This window comes from Tympanuchus pallidicinctus, unplaced genomic scaffold, assembly GCF_026119805.1.
Source record: "Tympanuchus pallidicinctus isolate F22 unplaced genomic scaffold, pur_lepc_1.0 scaffold32, whole genome shotgun sequence".
Taxonomy (NCBI): domain Eukaryota; kingdom Metazoa; phylum Chordata; class Aves; order Galliformes; family Phasianidae; genus Tympanuchus; species Tympanuchus pallidicinctus.
The window spans coordinates 4001609-4020918 of NW_026294750.1; the positions used below are offsets into that span (position 1 = coordinate 4001609).

General features: G+C 53.3%; 3 protein-coding genes and 1 long non-coding RNA gene across 8 annotated transcripts; 2 read left to right on the top strand and 2 right to left on the bottom strand.

Annotated features, from left to right (window-relative positions):
- Nucleotides 1-1019: 1019 nt before the first annotated feature.
- On the bottom strand, nucleotides 1020-9911 carry PROK1 (prokineticin 1). The gene is made up of 3 exons (XM_052698479.1): nucleotides 9667-9911; nucleotides 2734-2859; nucleotides 1020-1989 (listed from the first exon to the last, which is right to left on the bottom strand). Exons 1-3 carry the CDS (start codon nucleotides 9904-9906, stop codon nucleotides 1870-1872), a joined length of 486 nt encoding a protein of 161 aa, XP_052554439.1. The 5' UTR covers nucleotides 9907-9911; the 3' UTR covers nucleotides 1020-1869.
- LAMTOR5 (late endosomal/lysosomal adaptor, MAPK and MTOR activator 5) lies at nucleotides 6154-8436 on the top strand. The gene is made up of 4 exons (XM_052698480.1): nucleotides 6154-6267; nucleotides 6445-6506; nucleotides 7504-7621; nucleotides 8078-8436. Exons 1-4 carry the CDS (start codon nucleotides 6233-6235, stop codon nucleotides 8136-8138), a joined length of 276 nt encoding a protein of 91 aa, XP_052554440.1. The 5' UTR covers nucleotides 6154-6232; the 3' UTR covers nucleotides 8139-8436.
- SLC16A4 (solute carrier family 16 member 4) lies at nucleotides 9904-19310 on the top strand. Of its 5 annotated transcripts, none has more exons than XM_052698444.1 (9): nucleotides 9904-10058; nucleotides 10489-10592; nucleotides 11055-11187; nucleotides 11707-11850; nucleotides 12207-12368; nucleotides 12780-13283; nucleotides 14754-14965; nucleotides 15613-15706; nucleotides 19009-19310. In XM_052698444.1, exons 1-9 carry the CDS (start codon nucleotides 10043-10045, stop codon nucleotides 19251-19253), a joined length of 1614 nt encoding a protein of 537 aa, XP_052554404.1. In that variant the 5' UTR covers nucleotides 9904-10042; the 3' UTR covers nucleotides 19254-19310. The 5 variants fall into 5 exon arrangements, with proteins under 5 accessions (XP_052554404.1, XP_052554405.1, XP_052554406.1 ...); XM_052698445.1 differs by having other exon boundaries at nucleotides 11115-11187; XM_052698446.1 differs by having other exon boundaries at nucleotides 16204-19118.
- Nucleotides 14488-15717, bottom strand: LOC128088198 (uncharacterized). Its single transcript, XR_008210177.1, has 2 exons — nucleotides 15595-15717; nucleotides 14488-14962 (listed from the first exon to the last, which is right to left on the bottom strand). It is a non-coding gene; the product is annotated as an uncharacterized LOC128088198 (long non-coding RNA).

Sequence of the window (19310 nt, forward strand, 5' to 3'; positions counted from 1 at the left end):
AGTGGGATGCAAACAGCCCATGGGGAAGGTGACCCCCGCAGCATGCCCACCCCTCTCCATGTGCTGTGTGCCCAGCGATACGGAGACCATTAACCCAAGATTAAACACCTTAATGAGCACCTTGCTATCAGCAGCGCTGCTAATTGCAACAGGCATCAGCTTGCACTGCTCACTGGGGGCTTGGCTGGGGCAGAGGGATGTAAGGAGCCCCCTATCAGCTCCTGTTTGAGCCCCCCCAGGTCCCAAAAGCCAGAGGCAGCCACCAGCATCACGGTAGGGGTTGGGTTTCTCTGATGATAGCGGAGCAAAGCTGACAGACCCCTTTTGTCTCCGTTGTTTGAGTCCCCTATCGCAGTTTCCACTGTTTGGCCTTGAAGTGATGCTGCTCTTCCCCCCGCTGCAAGGTGAGCAGCTTTCTGCAACGGGCCCCGATCTTGGCATTGGGTAAAGCAGGGATTCATGATGATTTCTTCACCTGCGTAATGGGAAGCAGCTGGAATTGTTCTGTTGATCTGGACAGCGGTGGGAACAGGCAGGGCTGGATGAACCAGCAACACGTGCGTGCTGCAGGGTTGCATCCAGCATCCCCCTCAAACACAAGCAACACCCATTCCCATCAGATCAGACCCACCAGGACACAAGGAATCACAGAATCATAGAATAGTTGGGCTGGAAGGGACTTCAAAGACCTTCTGGTTCCAAGCACCAGCCATTGGAAGAGCTGCCAACCACTAAACCAGGCATTAGAACAGGTTGCCCGGGGCCCAATCCAACCCAGCCATGGACACCTCCAGGAAAGCCCATTCCCATCTGCTCAGTCCCACCAGGACAAAGGAAGGCCCATTCCCATCTTCCCATCCCCGTCACCACCCCCCGAGTAAAGGATTTTCTCCTTATATCTGATCCCCTCCAAACCAACGAGATACATGAGGTTTGTTTCTTAGCCAAGCTGCTCATGGAGATAAGGATTTATTTTGATGCATATTAAAAGCAACAACAACAAACCACACAACGAAATAAAAATCAACCCAGGCATTGCAATGTTTTATTTTCACCCAAAATACAACATTTCACTGGGGGAGACAGAAGGGTGGGGAAGCTTTCTCCCAGTCTTGTTGATTTTATGTTCTCCATCAACACAGCCATCCAGTGGGCATCCTTAGAAACAGAAACAGTTACTACAATAGCACCAAACCTGGTAAAAATGCACCTTAAAGAGGAGAAGGGAGGACAGAGCACTTCCATGCCCCACGGCCAGCTTTGCCTTCAAGCACGGCTGCTGCTTTAAGGGATGCATTGTCCTCTCAAATTTGACCACCAGAAATAGAAGCTGACGTAGAAAACTCCCCACATCCCACAGACCCCCGTTGGGCAGCAGACAGATCCACCCCAACCCCCCCAAATAAACACACAGCATCGCATGATGCTTTGCACCAGAGCTTGAACACCTGGGAAAACCCAACCCCTAATTAGCCGAGCTAATTGGTAGATGTTTCTCTTAATTGCAGGTTGGATGAGAAATTTCACTCCTCCCAAATTTCATCAGGAAAAGAAAGGATGGAGGAAGTCTGGCTGACAGCATCCACTGCATGCAGGCTGTGCTCCATGAAAGGGATTTTGGAGGTCAAAGAGATTTGCTGTCCTCCATCTGCCCTGAGGGCACAGCTTTGCTAAGCAATGTGCCAGAGCAGCTTTGCTTGACCGTGCCTCAGTTTCCCCATGCACATGGCTTGTAGCAATGCTTGGAAAAGTGCTTGCAGGGTTGTCTGGGGGGGGGAAGGAGGGGGGATACAGTGCACTGAGCAAAGAGAGGGGTGAGAAATGGGCGCTGGGAGCTGCAGGCTGGGATGAAACTCGCAGCTCCATCACCTAAAAGTCGAAGTTCTTGAAGTCGAGCGAGCAGCGATAGCGGCCATCGAGGAACCTGGAGCAGCTGAAGTTGGGCAAACAGGGGCAGGTGTGATGCTGGCGCTTCCCCAGGAATGGGACCTGCAGAGAGAAATGCGAGACAGAATGCAGAAACCCCAACCCAACCTTAACCCAAATCCCGAACGCAACCCCGACTGAACCCTAAGCCTGACCCAACCCTGACCCCGCGCCAGCCCTCGGGCTGCAAGCGAGTGAAAAATAATCAGGCAGGACCAAAGCCCTGGGAATTTCCCTCTGCTTCTTCTCAGCTGTTTCGCGGCAATACCTCTGAAATGAATTTCTGATCCCTCCGCTTTTGTTCCCTCCTCAGAAGAAGGAATGGGATCATTAAATCTTTCACAATCGATCTGTGGGCACAGAGAAGGAGCCCCCCGGGGGCCGGGTGTCTGCAGTTGGAAGAGGGATGGCAGTTTGGGATAATCCGAACACGTCGGGGCTTCTCGTCGGATGCAGAGCGCGGCGCTCAGGAGGCTCTGAGGTATTAACGAGGCGTCTCCCCGTTTGGCAGCGCATTTACAAATCAATTCGGAGCAGTTCGCTTTAAATGAATGTGTCGGGCTGCTCAGCCCCTGCTCCCAAGGCACCGTATGGGTTTAGGGCGGTGGGGACAGCAAGAAAACACCGTATGGGATGACAGCGCTGCACCGTGCCTCCCTGCAGACCCCCATAGCGATACCCAGAGCTTCATCCCAAACCTGTCCCATCCCCTCTCCACGCCACAAGATGCACTGAGATTCCCTCCTGTGCACTGAGCTCATTTTCCCACCCAGTGCTTGGACCCCCACCCTCGGGACCCCCAGGTACCTTGTGGCTGAAGGGATGGCACTCGTCCCCCTCCTGCCCCAGCGGGGTGCACATCCTCAGACCCCGCAGCCAGAGGCTGACAGCACAGCACGTCCCACTGCCGCACTGCGGGTCCCGCTCACAGGCCTGGGGAAAAGCAATGGGGTCAGCCTGCCTGCCCCCCACAGCCCTGGTCACCCCCTCCAGGTCAGGGGGAGCAGCCAAGGAAGGTAAGGGATGCTCACAGCCCATCCTTTCTGGGGTGGGATGGGAGGTTTGTGGCGCAGCCTGGATTTGGGGTGGGTTGCAGGATGAAGGTCCAACGTGCTTGCAGAAAAGGAGCGATGTGTAGGGGAGAAGCTTGCAGCTCAAACCCCAAAAGCAATCCAGTTCTCCCCAAGCACCCAAAAACCCTCTTAGCCCCCAAATAATGCTAAAAACCAATGACAGACCACAGCTTGGCTGCCCTTGCCCTGCTCCCAGCCTAATTCAGGATCATTCTCCCCATCAAGCTATCTTTCTCCCCAGTTGGAAAAAAAAACCCCATTTCCCTGCATGGGTCCAATGCTTAGAGGAGAAATAGAGGGAGAAGCTGCACTGCTGTGGGATGACTTCACACTCACGTGTGCTCAGAGCAGCACGAGAAGAAGGAGCAGAATTGATAGGGAACAGCACCAACACATTGCAAAACCAAGCAGAAAATGACCCAAAGCAAACAGGGAAAGGCAATGCTGGAGTTCAAGCACCTCGTGTTTGTCTTCTCAGCACAAACAGGGAGGGTGGGAGAGGCAGGCAGTTGGGTTTGCACCAAACGTGACTTTGCACCGTGCAGGTGGGAGACCGTAGGGCAAGTTCAAAGCATGCTGAGCTCAGGGCAGCAAATTCAGCCCCCCCTTTGCACAGATGAAGCAAAACACAGCGGTACCCAACACAAATCAAACACCAACGCACTCCAGAGAGCAAGAGAAGCAGCTGAGCACCACTGGCGCCCTATTTCCCCCCAAAAAAACCCCATAAAATGACCCAAAATGCTGAGTGCCAGCATGCTGAGGCTGCACTTACCCCTGTGATGACAGCTCCATGGTGTGAGGGCAGCAGCAGCAGCAGGCAGAGGGTCTGCAGCAGCCGTCGCATGGTGCCGTCTGCCCGCGCCGCCCGCGCCCCTATATACCTATATATATATATACCCCCTGCCCTCCCCTCCAGCCTGGCTGGCTTGTTGGGTTTTTTTCCCCTCCCGACGAGCTCAGAGCAAGCAGATGAGACCTGCATCGCTAATAGTAGGCAAGAAATATTCTTTTCCCACCGAGGAAGGGGGGTGGAATACTCATGGAGCAGCCATCCCGCCCCCATCCATTTCCCTGGGTTATTGCTCAGCTCAGCTAACACAGCTGGATTTCCCAGGCATGTGCATATTTATCCCTGACAGGTGGAGCTGAGAATCAACTCAAGAATTTGCAGTTATGGAGCTAAAAGAAAATGGAAAGAAAGGTCCGTCCTGGGTGGTAAAGCACAGAATGCAATGGCGTGGCCCCTCCCATAGAAAGACAAACTCGGTTGTGGAGAATGAAATAAGGAGCAAATATATTGTTTGGGAATGAGAGCACGTTCGTATGTGAACACAGTGTGTAAATGTCCTGATTTGGGGTTCATAGGATGTGGGACATCCTGAGGATGTGCCCCCATAGGTCCGATCTGCAGCGTCTGTGGGGAACACATGGAAACAAGAGCAGGGATTGCTGGAGAGGCTTAAAAACAGGAAAGGATGAACCGTCAGCATCTGCTTTTATTTATACATCGTGGGAGGGTGCGAGGGACAGAGAAAGCTTTGTGAATCCATGTAAATGCACAGCCATGGCCGTTGCTTGCCTTGGGCTCCCATGGCTTGGGTTTGACCAGGACCAACTCATTCCCATTGCCCAGAGCCATGCGAGCCCAGGAGGTGGCGATGCTCCTTTACACAAGGCTTGCAAGGAAATCTCTATTTTTTTTCTCCATAATTGATGGAGTATTCATGATTTTGACCCGCTGAGTGGAATTTCTCCAGCCCTGGACTTTGAGGTACCATTCCCCTGGAGTCTATGCTGCCAAACAGCAGTACAGCTTTGCTCCCTGCTGTCACTGCCAGCAGAATTTCTCTTGCATAGCATCAGTCCAGTGTTAAATTGTCTAGTTAATTGCCTAAAAATAGCCTGGCCATTTCCCCTTCCAAAGACCAGCATTCCTTTTGAAGTGGCAGCTGTTCTCCTGCTTTGCTGAAGTCTCCACCTGGTCTTGAATTAATTTCTCCCAGTCCTCAGAAATTCCTCCTCCAGAAGTTCTAAAGCTTTGCTGCAGGGAATGGACAACGAGCTGTGATTTTGGGGTCCCTGTGGGGAAGGGCACAACTGTACCTTTTATCCTGTGTCTCTACATAGGAGTGTGAAAATAACCCAAAAATAGGGCTCTGGGTCGGGCAGGACACCCAGCACGGGGGGATGCAGTGGGATTGGACTGACTTGTGACGACTCCCAGCTCAATCAAGAAGGGAAAAAATTAAAAGATAAATAAAACTAAGAAAAATCACCACTGCACTTCACTTTCCCCATCAATAATATTTTAATTTTCCAGCTTGACATGCTGAGATCCATTGCCAGGCATGAGTTGGATGCGTTTCAGCCAGCTCAGTGCTGGCGTCGCCAGGCTCTGCCATCAATCACCTCCTGCACGTGGAGAGCAGGGCAAGCACGGCTGTGACACCCCACTACAGCCCCACATCCTCAGTGGGAGTGGATGTGGGGCCCTCACAACTCAACGGGGACAAGGAAAGGTACGGAGCTGTGTCAAGGGAAGGACAGGCTGGGTGTTAGGAAAAGATGTTAGGGTGGTGAGCATGGCACAGTTCCCCAGGGCAGTGGGCACAGCCCTGAGCTGCAGGGGCACCCAAAACCATAGGGGTTGGGTGGAGGGGGTTGGACTTAGTGGTCCTACTGGAAAGGAGCTCCGAATAGAAGTACCTGTAGGTCCTAGTTGACCAGTGGTTGACTAATGGTTGACCAACAGCTGACTAAGTGGTTGGCTAATGGTTGACCAATGGTTGACCAACTCTTGACCAACAGTTGACCATAAGCCAGTCGTGTGCCTCTGTGACCAAGAAGGCCAATGGTACCCTGAGGTGTGTTACAAAAAGCATGGCCAATGGGATGAGAGAGGTGCTCCTCTCTTGCACCCTGCCCTGGAGGGGCTCCATCTGGAGCGCTGCGCCCAGTGCTGGGTTCCCCAGTTCAAAGGAGACGGGGTGGGCTGCAAAGATGGTGGGGCCTGGATCATCGCCTGATGGGGAAAGGCTGAGAGCAGTGGGGCTGTTCGCCTGGATAAGAGAAGGCTGAGGGAGCAACAAAACGGTGCTGAGCGGGGAGGTTCCCGTGCGCGAGATTCGCTTTTTGGCCCCGCGGAGCCACCGTACGCGCGAGTCACGTGACCGACGCAGCTGCCAGGAGCCGCCTAAAAGGGCGGAAGTGGGGGCGCGGGGTACGGCGGCATGGAGGGGACTCTGGAACAGCACCTGGAGGACACGTATGGGGGAGATGGGGACGGCGAGGCCGAGGGGGGCCGAGAGGGGCCGAGAGGAGGGAGGAAGGGAGGGAGAGCGAGCGAGCGAGCGAGCGAGCCGCGGCCTAGGGCGGGCCGGGGGTTGGGAGGGGCCGGGCGGAGTGCGGGGCTGACCGCCTCTCACTGCCGCTTCTCCCGCAGCATGAAGAGCCCGGCCGTGGTGGGCGTCCTCTGCACCGACTCGCAGGGCCTCAACCTGGGATGTGAGTACCGGAACGCAGCCGGGCCGGGCCTGCGCTCGGGGATGGGCCTGGAGATTCCTACAGAGCCCCCAGGGACCCCCACGTTGCCCCCAGGGTCCTTCACATTGCCCCCAGGGACCCCCCGCGCCTCTGGTCGGTCCCACGGGTTACACTGCTGTCAGACACCGTGTTCAGGAGGTGCTGGGTGGAGCCGGGAGTTTGACCTGGATAATCCTCGTGCCCCCCTTCCAGCTTGGGATATTGCATGGTTCTAAACTCCAGCCTGCTTTTCCTATCGCTTTAAATGAGGTTTGGTTTTTTGTTTTTTTGGGTTTTTTTTGGTGGTGGTTTGAGGGCTGTAGTTTATACACCTATGGGCTGAGATGCCTTCCAGAGAGACCTGGGCAGGCTGAACAGTGGGCCCAGGAGAACCTCATGAGAGGTAACAAATCCAAGTAGCAGCTCTGCAGCTGGGTCGTGGCAAGCCCTGTTATCAGTACAAGGTGGGGGATGTAAGGATGAGCACAGCCCTGCTGATGAGGACCTGGGGGCAGTGGTGGGTGGCAGCTGGACACGAGCCAGTTGTGTGCCCTCACAGCCCAGAATGTGACTAAAGGGGGGCTATGAGAAAGAAGGGGACAGGCTTTTTAGCTGTATCTGTGACAAGGGGAGTTGGTTTCAGATTAAAAGAAAGAAGATTTAGATTGGATATAAGGAAGAAGATTTTTACGATAAAAATCAGAGAAGTGAAGCACTGGCATAAGTTGCCCAGAGATGTGGGTGCCCTGTCCCTGGAAACACTGGAAGTCAGGGGGATGGGGCTCTGAGCAGCTGATGGAGCTGTGGGTGTCCCTGTTCATTTCAGGGGGGTTGGACTGATGGCCTTTACATCTCCCAACTCGAATGATTCTTTGATCTGGGGGTCACTACGTCAGCTCACAGCCCTGAGGAAACAGGGATGGGGAGCTGCCTCTCATCACAGTCTGCATGGGTTCAGCCCACATCTCCCCTCTTGCAGGCCGAGGAACGCTCTCAGATGAACATGCTGGAGTCATCTCTGTGCTCGCCCAGCAGGCAGCCAAGCTCACCTCCGACCCAACCGACACGCCTGTGGTGTGCCTGGAGTCAGACAGCGGGTGAGCATCCAGCCCAAGGGTGCTGCTCTTCCCTGTGCTCTCCTTTCCTCCCCACCCCAAATCTCCAGAGCAGCGCTGTGTCTTCTGTTTAAGGAGGAAGCCCCATTGCTGAAGCTGTGCTGGGAGGGCGGTCACTGATGGGGGTATGGAAAGCAGTCAGATTCATGGGGCCTCGGGTTGTGGGAAGTGCAGAAGCAGCTGGAAGCCTTTCAGGGGTTGGTGGTTGCTGCAGCATTATATTTCTTTTGCTTTTGGGATCCACGTGCATTATTTAGCCCATGCTGCAGTGTCATTGTGGTTAGCAGGGCTTCTTCAGACCCCTTTGTGGGTATGGTGAAGAGCTCTAAGAACTGACAGGTCTGGCACAGAGCTGTCCATCTGGTTTCCCAGCCAAGTCAGCTGCTGCTTTCCCAGCTGGCTTCTCACCTGCCTCAGACATCACTTTCCTTCTTCTAGGAATATCATGATCCAGAAGCATGACAGCATCACCGTAGCAGTGCACAAGCTGGCATCCTGACCCTGGCATCCTGCTGCTCCAGACCAGCTCCTCCTCACTGGACAACGTCTGTCCTCGGCTGTTCCAATGCAGAACATGCTTCTAGTACCAAATCTGGGCTGAAGGCTCTCCCTCTCTACTTACCAGCTCCTATGCATCTATCAGGGTTTCCAGCTCACATTTTAGCAGTCGTGCTGTTAAAGATGAAATGTGAGTCACTCACCAAGCTTGTGTAATGGTAGATACTACAAGGTGTGTGTGTGTGTGCGTGCATGTGGCCTTATTTGTTGGAGAAATCAATAAATGACCTGTGAAAACCTCTGCTTCTCCTTGATCCCACTGTGAAAAATGTTGCCTGTTGCTTTTCCTGAAGCCCAATGAGGTGACTTCTCCCAGTCTGTTCTTCATTAGCATTGCTGTAGAGAAAGAGAGCAGTGCACCAAGTCTGGGAGGTTCCTCTGGTAGAAGAGGTGCAAATGGTTCACTAGGAATTTCTCCTAGGAAATGTTTAGCCTCCTCTAGTTATGCTTTCTGTGAGAGTCCTTGCATATTGTTATGCTTTGGATTGAAGTTCAAACCTAAGCTTGTTGGCCCTGCCTGTTCCTTGTGTGACCTGTAAGCATATACTGAATACATCCACACAGATCCTCTCTTCATGTTAGAGATTCAAGCACTTGGAATTGGGCAGGGGGTCATTCCCATAGAAAGGCTTTTCCCCTTTGTCTGTTTTGCTCAAATGCTTCCTCAACACAAGGGAGCAGGAAGGAGCTGGCTTGCAGTAGAGCCTATGCCAACAAATAGGGCAGGGTTGGAGGTAAAACTGCATTCACAACACTTAGGCTTTACTGCTGCACTCATTGCTGACGTTCCCAATCTCACCATCGCTGTTTTATATGAAGCAGGCTCTGGCTGCTCTGCACAGTGCTGGTGAGGTTGGTGCTAATGCCTCCTGCAGCAGCAGGGATGGGGCTCTGCTCTCCCTCCAGCCTGGCTGCTCTGGGAGGTGAGCGCTGCTGCACAGTGCCCGTTATTTACCTCCCCTTTCTTTTCTTTAATGCTCAGTTTCCAAGCTCATCTCCTCAAAACAGCTTGCAGATGCCCATTTTAAATAGCCCCGAACCTACAGAGCCACAGGCTCCTCAAAAAGCAAAAGTTAAAGGGGTGTGAGCACAGAAGCGGGCACTCAGCTCTCCTTTAACGAGCCCTGGGACCACTGCACTCATTAGCAGGGCTGCTGGGTACCTGGAACACAGGTTTGGCCTCAGATGCTCCCACCCTGCACCCCGGGCACCCCAAGCCCTCGTAGCACACGCTGCAAACACTGTCCCACATACATAAAAGCTCAATTCATGTGCTGAAAGCCCAACCGTAGGGGAAGGAAGATTCTCCACACCGTCCTGTTTACCCCAGGATGATAATCCCTGTTTATTCCAGAGCTCTGCCCCAGGATCCCGCAGCAAGAGGGAGTAAAGCAGGCATGGGGACAGACAGCCACCCCAACCCCGCAGCATTGCCCCATTTCAGCACTGCTGCCCTGGTGGCGGCTCACCTCCTCCTCCTGGGGCCACAGGGCTGGGCTGGGCCAACAGCTTTGGCTTCCATCCATCAGCGCCAGCAACCGGACACGGAGACTCGGTCGGATCCCTGCAGGCGGCTCCGTTTCCTCCAGGCAGGAATTCTGCTCTGCCATCGCCCCGGACGGGGAAGGGGAGGGACTCCCGGCCTGGAGCAGCAGGGAGGAGGAAGGCTCACAGCTGAGGTCCTGCCTCGGTTCTGTGTTGATCGTCATCTCTACTGGAGACGGGACGCAGGGCCAGGCTGGGGGCAGAGGGTGGCAACCAGAGCGGGGGGGGGGCTTCATTTCTGGAGCAAATGACGAGAAGATTCCTCTGTGCTTTCTGCAGCTTCGGGGAAGGTTTGCCAGCATGCAGCAGCAAGGCGGTAAGGAAGGGGTCGGGTTTGTTGGCTCCGCTGCTGCTGGACGTGTGGGACAGATAGATGATGGGTGGATGGGAAGAAAGTGTGCAGGGAAAGCCTCCCCAGGGGCTCAAAGATGGGGCAAACAGAGCCCCCGGCTTTTAGCACAAACCAACCCAACGCCGTGCTCTAAAGCAGCAGGGAAAGTGCTTAATTGTTGTGCCTTCAGCAACTTAGGAAGGAGAAAAGAAGCTGAGCTGCGTGCAAGCAGTGATACTGTGAGAGCGAACAAAAAGATGGGTAGCATTTTCGGTCCTTAAAAACGTGCTGTAGAGGAGCACAACATGCTGCTCCCCATCTCCTCACAGAGAAGGACCAGAGGGGTTCTCCTGGGAGAAGCTTCATAGATAACCACAACAGCATGGAGTTAATGTACCCCAAATTTCACTCCCAGGGGAAAGGAAAGAAGGAAAGCCAGAGCCACCAGCAGTGAAGGGAGATGGGAGCCAAGGCACGGACCGAAGGTGGGCATGGGCAGCGGTGCTGCACTTCTTCCTGGTAAGCAGAGCACAAATTCACCCCACACCTTTGGAATTTTGGGGGCCTGATCCCATCCAACTAATGGCAAAAATTTAGGGGAAGGCTCAGAGGCGGCGAATGCTTTGCCACAGGAGGACAGGCAGAGCAAAGAGCATGATGCTGCCTTCCATAGCTGGCAATGGTTAACCCCAGCCCTGGGCCAGGAGGCACCAGCTGGCCTTTGTCCTTTGGGAAGGGAGCAACCACTGAGACCCGCTCAGAAATTAATTCATCAGACAGCAAAGCAAAGCTCTGATGTCATTTTGTTCTGCTGCTCTGGAAAAGCCAGTTTTGCACGGGGTCAAGTGAGGTTCAACCCCAAGACACAGGAACCTTACTGGTATTTCCCCAGCACTCCTTAACTTGTCCCAAAGGCAATTACCCAGAAGGAGGGAGCGCATCCATCCCCTGCAGCACCTCACCTGTCCTGCTCTGACACAGGTCAATGTGTTCGTGATGGGAATGCTCAAAACCTTTGGCATTTTCTTCGTGGCTTTCCAGGAGGATGTGGGGGGCTCCTCGGAGCAGGTCAGCTGGATCGGCTCCATCATGTCCTCACTGCGCTTCCTAGGAGGTGAGCACTGCACTGCAGGGGAGGGACCTGAGGGTGCTGCAGGTTCAGGTCCCTCACCTACAGCTGCTTTTCATCACATCCATCAGCGCAGGCTGGGGCTGAGCTGCTGGAAAGGAGCTCTGCAGAGAAGGACCTGGAGGTTCTGGTTGACCAACGGTTGCTCAACAGTTGACCACGAGCCCACAGCGTGCCCATGAGGCCAGGGCCAATGGTTCCCTGGGGTACAACTGGCCAGCAGTGGGAGTGAGGTGCTTCTCCCCTGTGTTGTGCCCTGGAGAGGCTCCCATCTGCAGGGCTGCATGCAGTGCTGGGCTCCCCAGCTCCAGAGAACTGCTGGAAAAAGCCCAGCGCTGGGCTGCAGAGATGGTGGGGCCTGGAGCAACTCCTGATGTGGAAAAGCTCTGGGGCTGTTCACCAGGGGAAGAGAAGGCTGAGGGGGATCTGATCAGTATCCGAAGGGTGGGGGTCAGGGGGATCTGGGCTCTTTGGGCACCAAGCTCTGCCTCTTTTCCCATGCAGCCCCACTGGTGGCCGTGGTCTGCAGGCGGATCGGTGAGCGGCCGACCTCCATCCTCGGGGCTGGGCTGGTCAGTGGGGGCTGCCTGCTCAGCACACAGGCCACCAGTGTCCCCTTCCTTTGTGTCTCCATGGGACTCCTGCTGGGTGAGTGGCAGCTCCCTTAACCCAGGCTGTGTCCCCGCTGTCCCTGCCCCTTGGCCATCCTCAGCCCCTTTCTACAGGATGCTGCATGAAACCCCAAATGTTCACACCCAGGAGCACAAAATCCCACATCCAACACAAGCCAGACCAAACCAACCTTGCCTTCATCCCTGCCTCCAACACACGTTGTGATCCCTCCCCTCTTTAACTCGTAGCAAAAGCGCCCAGTGTCAAAAACCCACACTGTGCATGAAATCCTATTCTCAGCCAGCAAGAAGAACCCTGCTCTCACCTCCATCATAGAGAAAATAAGCTCAGGATGGCCCAGCTTTGCCACTGACCCCTTGTGTTTGCACCAGGCATGGGGTTCTGCTGCCTATACCAGGCAGCAGCAGTGATGACGGCCAAGCGCTGCAGGACCCGGCTGGCTTTCTCCAATGCCATTGCACGCTCAGGGATGGGCCTCACCTTCCTGACTGCACCCTTCACGCAGCTGCTCATCGATACCTATGGCTGGCAGGGTGAGCACAACTCCTGCCCTGCATGCAGCTCAGTGGGAGGGCAGGAGGAGCGGCGTTGCCTCTCTGGGAGCATCCCTGTGGTGATGGGTTGGTGGTTGGGCTAAATAATCTTGGAGGTCTTTTCCAGCTGTAGTTATTCTATGTCATTAAATATGTCAGAGTCAACACAGAAAGCCCGACTTGTGCTCCATCACCTTGAAAGTCCAGCACTTCCAATGAATGCAAGCAAAGCTCTGAACTTGTTGCATGTGTTATAAAGGGATTTCCAGTTAGAAAAGCCCAAATAAAGGCTCCTGCATGACACCCCTACCTCCTTCTTCACGCTCGCAACAAATCACATCCTTTCTTCCTTCTCCCCCGTTTTCTCCTAGCAAAATGCATTTTAAAAAAGCCCCTTTTGCCTCGCTGCAGGTACTCTCCTGGTTTTCAGTGGCATCATGCTGAACCTCGTGCCTTCCAGCATGCTGCTGCGCCCCGTCCCCACCCAGATGCCTCTGTGCCCCCCAGCCAGCAATGAGGACGGGAGCTCAGTGCCCAAAGGAGATGCAGGAGCCCTCGAGGAAGCCACTGATGGAGCAGCACAGCCATGCAGTGCTCAGGACCTTCCCAGCACAGAGCCTTGCAGCACTGGTGCAGTAACCACAGCAGCACCAGGGAAAGCCCCCACTGCCAGCTGCTGCCCTGAAATCATCAGCGAGGCCACGAAGAGCTGCAGCTCCCTCCCGGCGCACAAGGAGGATAAACCACAGCCTCTCATTGACTTCTCCCCCCTAAAGGATCCCCTCTTCTTCATTTTCACCTGGTCCTTTTTGTTCAGCCACCTGGCCTACTTCGTGCCCACCATCCACCTGGTAGCCAGAGCCAGGACGTTGGGCATAAGCAGCATGGATGCCTCCTACTTCATCTCAGTGGCCGGTAGGCAAGAGAATCTTTTAACCACCTTTATAATTGCAAAATAGGCAAGCAATGCAACACACATCTTGCCAAGAAACGCTCCCGAGATGTGTTCTAAAATAAATCCTCATGGAAGAGCCTGAGCTCACAGCCCTTACTCCCTTCTGTATATATAGCATTGCTTGCTGCACATGGATAGAGCTGCTCTCAGATGGTGGGTGGTTCTCTCAGCCAAGCATTCTGCAGGGAACAAATGCAGGTTTCAGGCTGCTAGGTGTGGGCCCTGTCCTCCCAGCTGTCCCTGCTCTGCTCAGACCCACAAAAACCACAGAAATGCATTCTGCATTCAAAGACCTCCAGTCTGACCACGGAGTGTACAGAGAGGGGATATAAGAGAAGGGAAGGAAGGGAAGGAAGGGAAGGAAGGGAAGGAAGGGAAGGAAGGGAAGGAAGGGAAGGAAGGGAAGGAAGGGAAGGAAGGGAAGGAAGGGAAGGAAGGGAAGGAAGGGAAGGAAGGGAAGGAAGGGAAGGAAGGGAAGGAAGGGAAGGAAGGGAAGGAAGGGAAGGAAGGGAAGGAAGGGAAGGAAGGGAAGGAAGGGAAGGAAGGGAAGGAAGGGAAGGAAGGGAAGGAAGGGAAGGAAGGGAAGGAAGGGAAGGAAGGGAAGGAAGGGAAGGAAGGGAAGGAAGGGAAGGAAGGGAAGGAAGGGAAGGAAGGGAAGGAAGGGAAGGAAGGGAAGGAAGGGAAGGAAGGGAAGGAAGGGAAGGAAGGGAAGGAAGGGAAGGAAGGGAAGGAAGGGAAGGAAGGGAAGGAAGGGAAGGAAGGGAAGGAAAGGAAGGAAGGGAAAGAAAGGAAGGGAAAGAAAGGAAGGGAAAGAAAGGAAGGGAAAGAAAGGAAAGGAAAGAAAGGAAGGGAAAGAAAGGAAGGGAAAGAAAGGAAGGGAAAGAAAGGAAGGGAAAGAAAGGAAGGGAAGGGAAGGAAGGGAAAGAAAGGAAGGGAAAGAAAGGAAGGGAAAGAAAGGAAGGGAAAGAAAGGAAGGGAAAGAAAGGAAGGGAAAGAAAGGAAGGGAAAGAAAGGAAGGGAGCCACCACTAATTTGGATCTGAGCATCGGCATTTGGCACATTCGCTTCTTGGGGGGAGGTAAGAAAAAGCTGCCCTCCACCCCCCCAAGAACACAACACAAACACCGCAGTCACAGCATGGCAAGAAAACGGCCCCAGCCTCAGTCATCATAAAACATTTTATTGTATAAAAATAAATCTTCCTTCCACAGCGCTGTGCAGTGCGTAGAATTGAGGTAATGTTGTGAAGGACTCGAGGAGGAGCGCACAGCAATTAATCTGACGCCCCTAATTGGGAGCTGACAGCCCCCACTGCTCTGATCTTTTAACAAACGCATCCGAAAATGTGGAAATAAGCACCAAAAGTTGGGCAAAAGATCGATATCTATGTAAGAAACCTTTCCCTGAGGCTCAGTGAGCTCTTCCTGCAGGCATCACCGAGACGGGCAGCCAGCTGCTGTCAGGCTGGATTGCAGACCAGAACTGGACCAAGAAGTACCATTACCATGCAGCTTACCTGGTGCTCTGCGGTGTCACCAACCTGCTCTGCCCCCTGGCCACCACCTTCCCTCTGCTCATGACCTACGCTGTGGCCTTCGCCATCTTCTGCGGTGGATTCCTGGCTCTGGTGCTCCCTGTGCTGGTGAGGATATTTCAGTTTTAAATTACATATATATATATGATGGAATATAATATGGAACAAAATAGAAATGTATGGTATTTCTAACAGCATTCCAAAACATGTAACAATATTTTTGTGAGGCTGAAGAGCCCCACTGTGCTCCTGTGGGCTGCAATGACAGGGACCTGCCCCCAAATCCCTATGGCAGGGCTCCAGTCTGCCCAGCCCTGGCAATGGGAAGCAGCAGCAGCACTGGGAGCTTCTTGAATTGCCTTCTGCATCCTCCTTTCTAAAAGCTGATAGGAAGCAGAACGAATTCATTCATTGACTGCCCTGTAATGCAAAGCCGAAGGGCTGTAAGCGTGGTCCCAACCCTTGGGCTGTCTGTGACACTCACAGAACGGCCACAGTGGGATCTGGATGGGGAAACATCCTCGCAGCTTGGCTGCCCTCCCAGGGTGCACCCAAACGGTGGGAAGACAGAAGTGCACTTTGCACGCTGCAATTTCAGCGCTGACCTTCGGGAGGCGAGCAGATTCCAGGCTGAGTCAGACCCGGACTCAAAGTCCTCCCCAAACCCCACAGCATCCAGAGATGAACTTCTCCACAAAAGGTCTTCAGTGCTTCCCACCGACCCTCCCGCTATTTACCTGCGTTTACACCAACAGGTCGACCTGGTCGGCGTGCAAAAACTCCACAGCTATTTGGGCTTTGCTTCCTTCTTTGCTGGGATAGCAGCTGTTGGCGGGCCTCCTCTCGCAGGTAATGTAAACCCTTCACATCTCACATACCCACCACCAGCATCCAGTAGTAAAACCTTCTTCTGGATCAGCCTCCTACCCGTGCACATCCACGGATGGCTTTTCTGTCCAAGCAGATAAAACACAACACGTTTGAGAACCGTCAGCTTTGTGCACAGGAAACAGTTTTGCTCATGAATGTACAGGGTGACAGCTGCATGGGAAAGGAGCTCAGCACCCACAGCACAGCAGCACCGACTTCACTACCGTTGGGTTTGACCACGATCAGGGCACTGTTAATTCTGAAGCAGAAACAGAGGGACAGAAGGAAGACAGCCCTGCGTCTGTGCTCCGTGACACCACCTCCGTGCTGCAGAGCTCCAGCAGCCCTGCCATGCTGCAGGCATGAGAAAGATTGATTTCCCTAATCAGTATCTCTAGGTTGGCCAAACTCTGGGTATGGATGCAATTTGGAGCAGCTAAAGCGTTTCATTGACAGCGTGCTTTACTCTGTCACAGTGATCCATAGCCCGAGCTGGAGAAGATCTCTTCTACTGATACAAGATGGACGTCCAGCAGAAAGCAATACCTGCAAAACCAGCGCAGGAAATTTTCTGACAGAATAACATACGGTGTGAAAAGAGCTAAGTAAGTTGGCTCTCCTTCATCCATGCATCATGCAGTGGTTATGCTTTCCCTCTGCTTCCAATCTATTTTCGCTAATTGGAAGCCTTCTGCTTCCTGACGATGCGAGGATGGGTCTGGGTTTCGTAAAGCAAGCAGGCTTTCGGTGAGAAGCCCCATACAGAGATCAGCCTTCTCCATCCAGATGGGACAAATCGAGGCCCAACAGAGCCAAGGAGTCGCACTGATCCACCTCACTGCAAGGAGGGCGAGAGGGAAATGAGTCACAGCTCGGATCCAGGTTTGTGGCACACCACAGTTTTCCTTTTGCTGTAGTTTTCCTATGCTTTCTACTGCAATGCTCCGACACTGCCATAGGAGACATGAAAAGCAGTTGGGACTACCTGCTAACTCCCTGTTTCCAACAGCAGCTGCTCCTTGCAGAACACACAACAGGGCTGAAGTGCTAAGAAAGACCTTGGGGGTTTCAGTGCATCCCACTGCTGCTGACATCCCTGAAATGCTGACCTCAGAAGCCCAGCTTGCATCGTTTTTGCAGTGGAAGCCACAGCATGAGGGTGACATGGGTTATAAATGCTTATTGTGCACAGCAGAGCAAAGCCTGATCACAGTGCAATGAAAAGGTGACTTATGTGCAAATCTGTTTAACTGCAAGCCCTTAAGCCAGGACTGAGGCTCCTCATAGCTGGGTGCTCCTGCACTCCTGAACAGCAGAACAAGGCAGAACAAACATCATTTTGGCAAGCTACAAGGGAGCCAAGGAGAAGGCACAACCTATTTCCTAAGGAGGAGAAATCAGTAACAAACTGCAAAAGGGGAAAAAAACAAACCAGCACCAAACAAACGATGTAATTCAAGACCCCAGAACTGATTCCAGCAGGCAGCACACAGCAACTCCAGCTCCAACAAATGTGGGAGGTAAAGGAGGAGAGGAAGGAGTCATCTGAAAGCAGCATTGGCACAGGGATTTAAATGCTCTCACCTCCAGCATGGCTGCCTTTGTGCTAGGCATTGCTGTTAGGAAATGTGCAGCAAGCAAAACCCAGAGGTGCCAGGCCCCTCACAGAGCAGCTCTGCAATTCCAACAACCCAACCAGCTTGCAGAACCACCACTCTGCTGTGTGTTGCAGGCACTCAGCTCCCTGCAGCAGGATTTGGCCCTTCTTGCTCAGGGAGAGGCATGCAGGCTCTGAAAGGACGTGCTGTGCTCGGAGCATCACCTGCATGGCACTGCCAGCCAGGAGGGGACACTGAGGCTTCAGCAGAGCTTCTGTGTATTAAAAATCAACCAGAAAAATCCCGCATTTAGAAAGATCACGAAGATTTTAAAAGTAATAATAAAAAGATTCAGAGCTTATCATAGCTGGAATGCTCTGCTCTGGATGCCTGCGTTGTACGGTTGGCCACGTCAGCATCCCTGGTCTGCATCCCATAGATCTTCAAAGAGCAGAAGCTGACCCCACCTCTGATGACAGCCCATCCTGCACAACACACAGGGAGCACGTTGCCACCTCCTCCCCACTGCGCTTCCCTGGGCTCTGCCCTCTGGAAAGGCACTCCTGGGCTCAAGCAATATCCCTGAGAAAAAGCAAAAACAACAGAGCTGAGATCTGGCAAAGGCATGGGATAAGTGAAACTGAAAGCTGGTGAGCCCACAGGGCACTGTGCGAGACCTCCTTTCTTTCCCCAAAGCCCTCCATGGCTCTGCAAACGCCAGCAAGGAAAGCGTTGGCATCTGTCCCCTTTGGTCACCCCATACTGAGCAGCACTGCTTCCTTCCCCACAGTTCCACAGGTAATGCTGGGAACAAGGCTCTGCTGCTGCTGTTTTATCTGGATCCCAAGCTGCTGCTGTCAGTGGTGTAAATCCATGGATGTCACGCAAGGAATTTTGCTCCACATGAGCAGCAGCTCTGAGCTCCGCTGGTCACTGTGCTGCTCACCCACCCCACACATCCGGATGCCAGATTTGGGAATATACTGCAGGGTTTATGACAGGCAGCAGCAGCTCCAATTGCTTTGCATATTTTAGATTCAAGCAGGAAGAATTAAATGAAAGACCCAGATAATAGATGATACACACACTTAAATCTGAAGGTCCAGAAACTAGACGTAACCAAACAAAACACTTCAAGGTCACTTTAAAAGGCGACCTGCCCCTCTGCAGATTCCTGAGTCTCTGTGGAATTCAGGTTTTCCTTTCAAGTGCCAGCAAAGCTACTATTAAGCAAGTTTGCTCGCAGCCCCTCGTCTGGGATCTCTCACTTTGGACAGGTTGCTGCACTGGGTCTGCTCAAAATGCCTGGGGGAACGCGGAGATTGCGGCGCAGATGTTGCAAAGCCCAACACGTGCAAAGCAGCTCATTATCCAGCAGGACCTCACATCTGCTGCAGCAGCTACTTCTGGCCCTTGTGGTTAAAAAGGAAAAAGCAAAACGTTGGGGATTAAACGTAATCCAATGCAAACTCACATCCCCTACAAGGGGCTGGCAATGTCGGTCCCAAGAACACCTTGCCTGCCGGCCACCACGCACCAGCCACACAGCCACAAAGGGTTAAGGCAACCTGCAGAAAATATCTGAGGCATTCTTAAAGGACAGCACACATCCCTTGCTTCCCACACATCTCCCCAAAGCGGTTTTCAACCCAACAGCCTCAATAACCATCTCCTCTCCTGCAGGGTGGCTGTACGACTACACGCAGACTTACGCCTGCTCGTTCCTCTTTGCTGGTGCCTGTGCTCTGCTCTCTCCTGTCTCCTTCTTCTTGGAGCCGCTGGCCCAGAGGTGGAAGCTGCAGAAAGCCAACGTTCCCATGCAGAGTGAAGCCATCCTGCAGGGCAGCTCGGGAAGGACTGGCTTTGGTTGCAGCCACAGCCAGACGCCTGCCAGCGCAGACCTGCAATGTCAAAGCAAGAATTGTTAGATGTTGCACACATAGCTAGCATGTCCAGATGTGTCATTAAAGCCACCAAAACAGGCA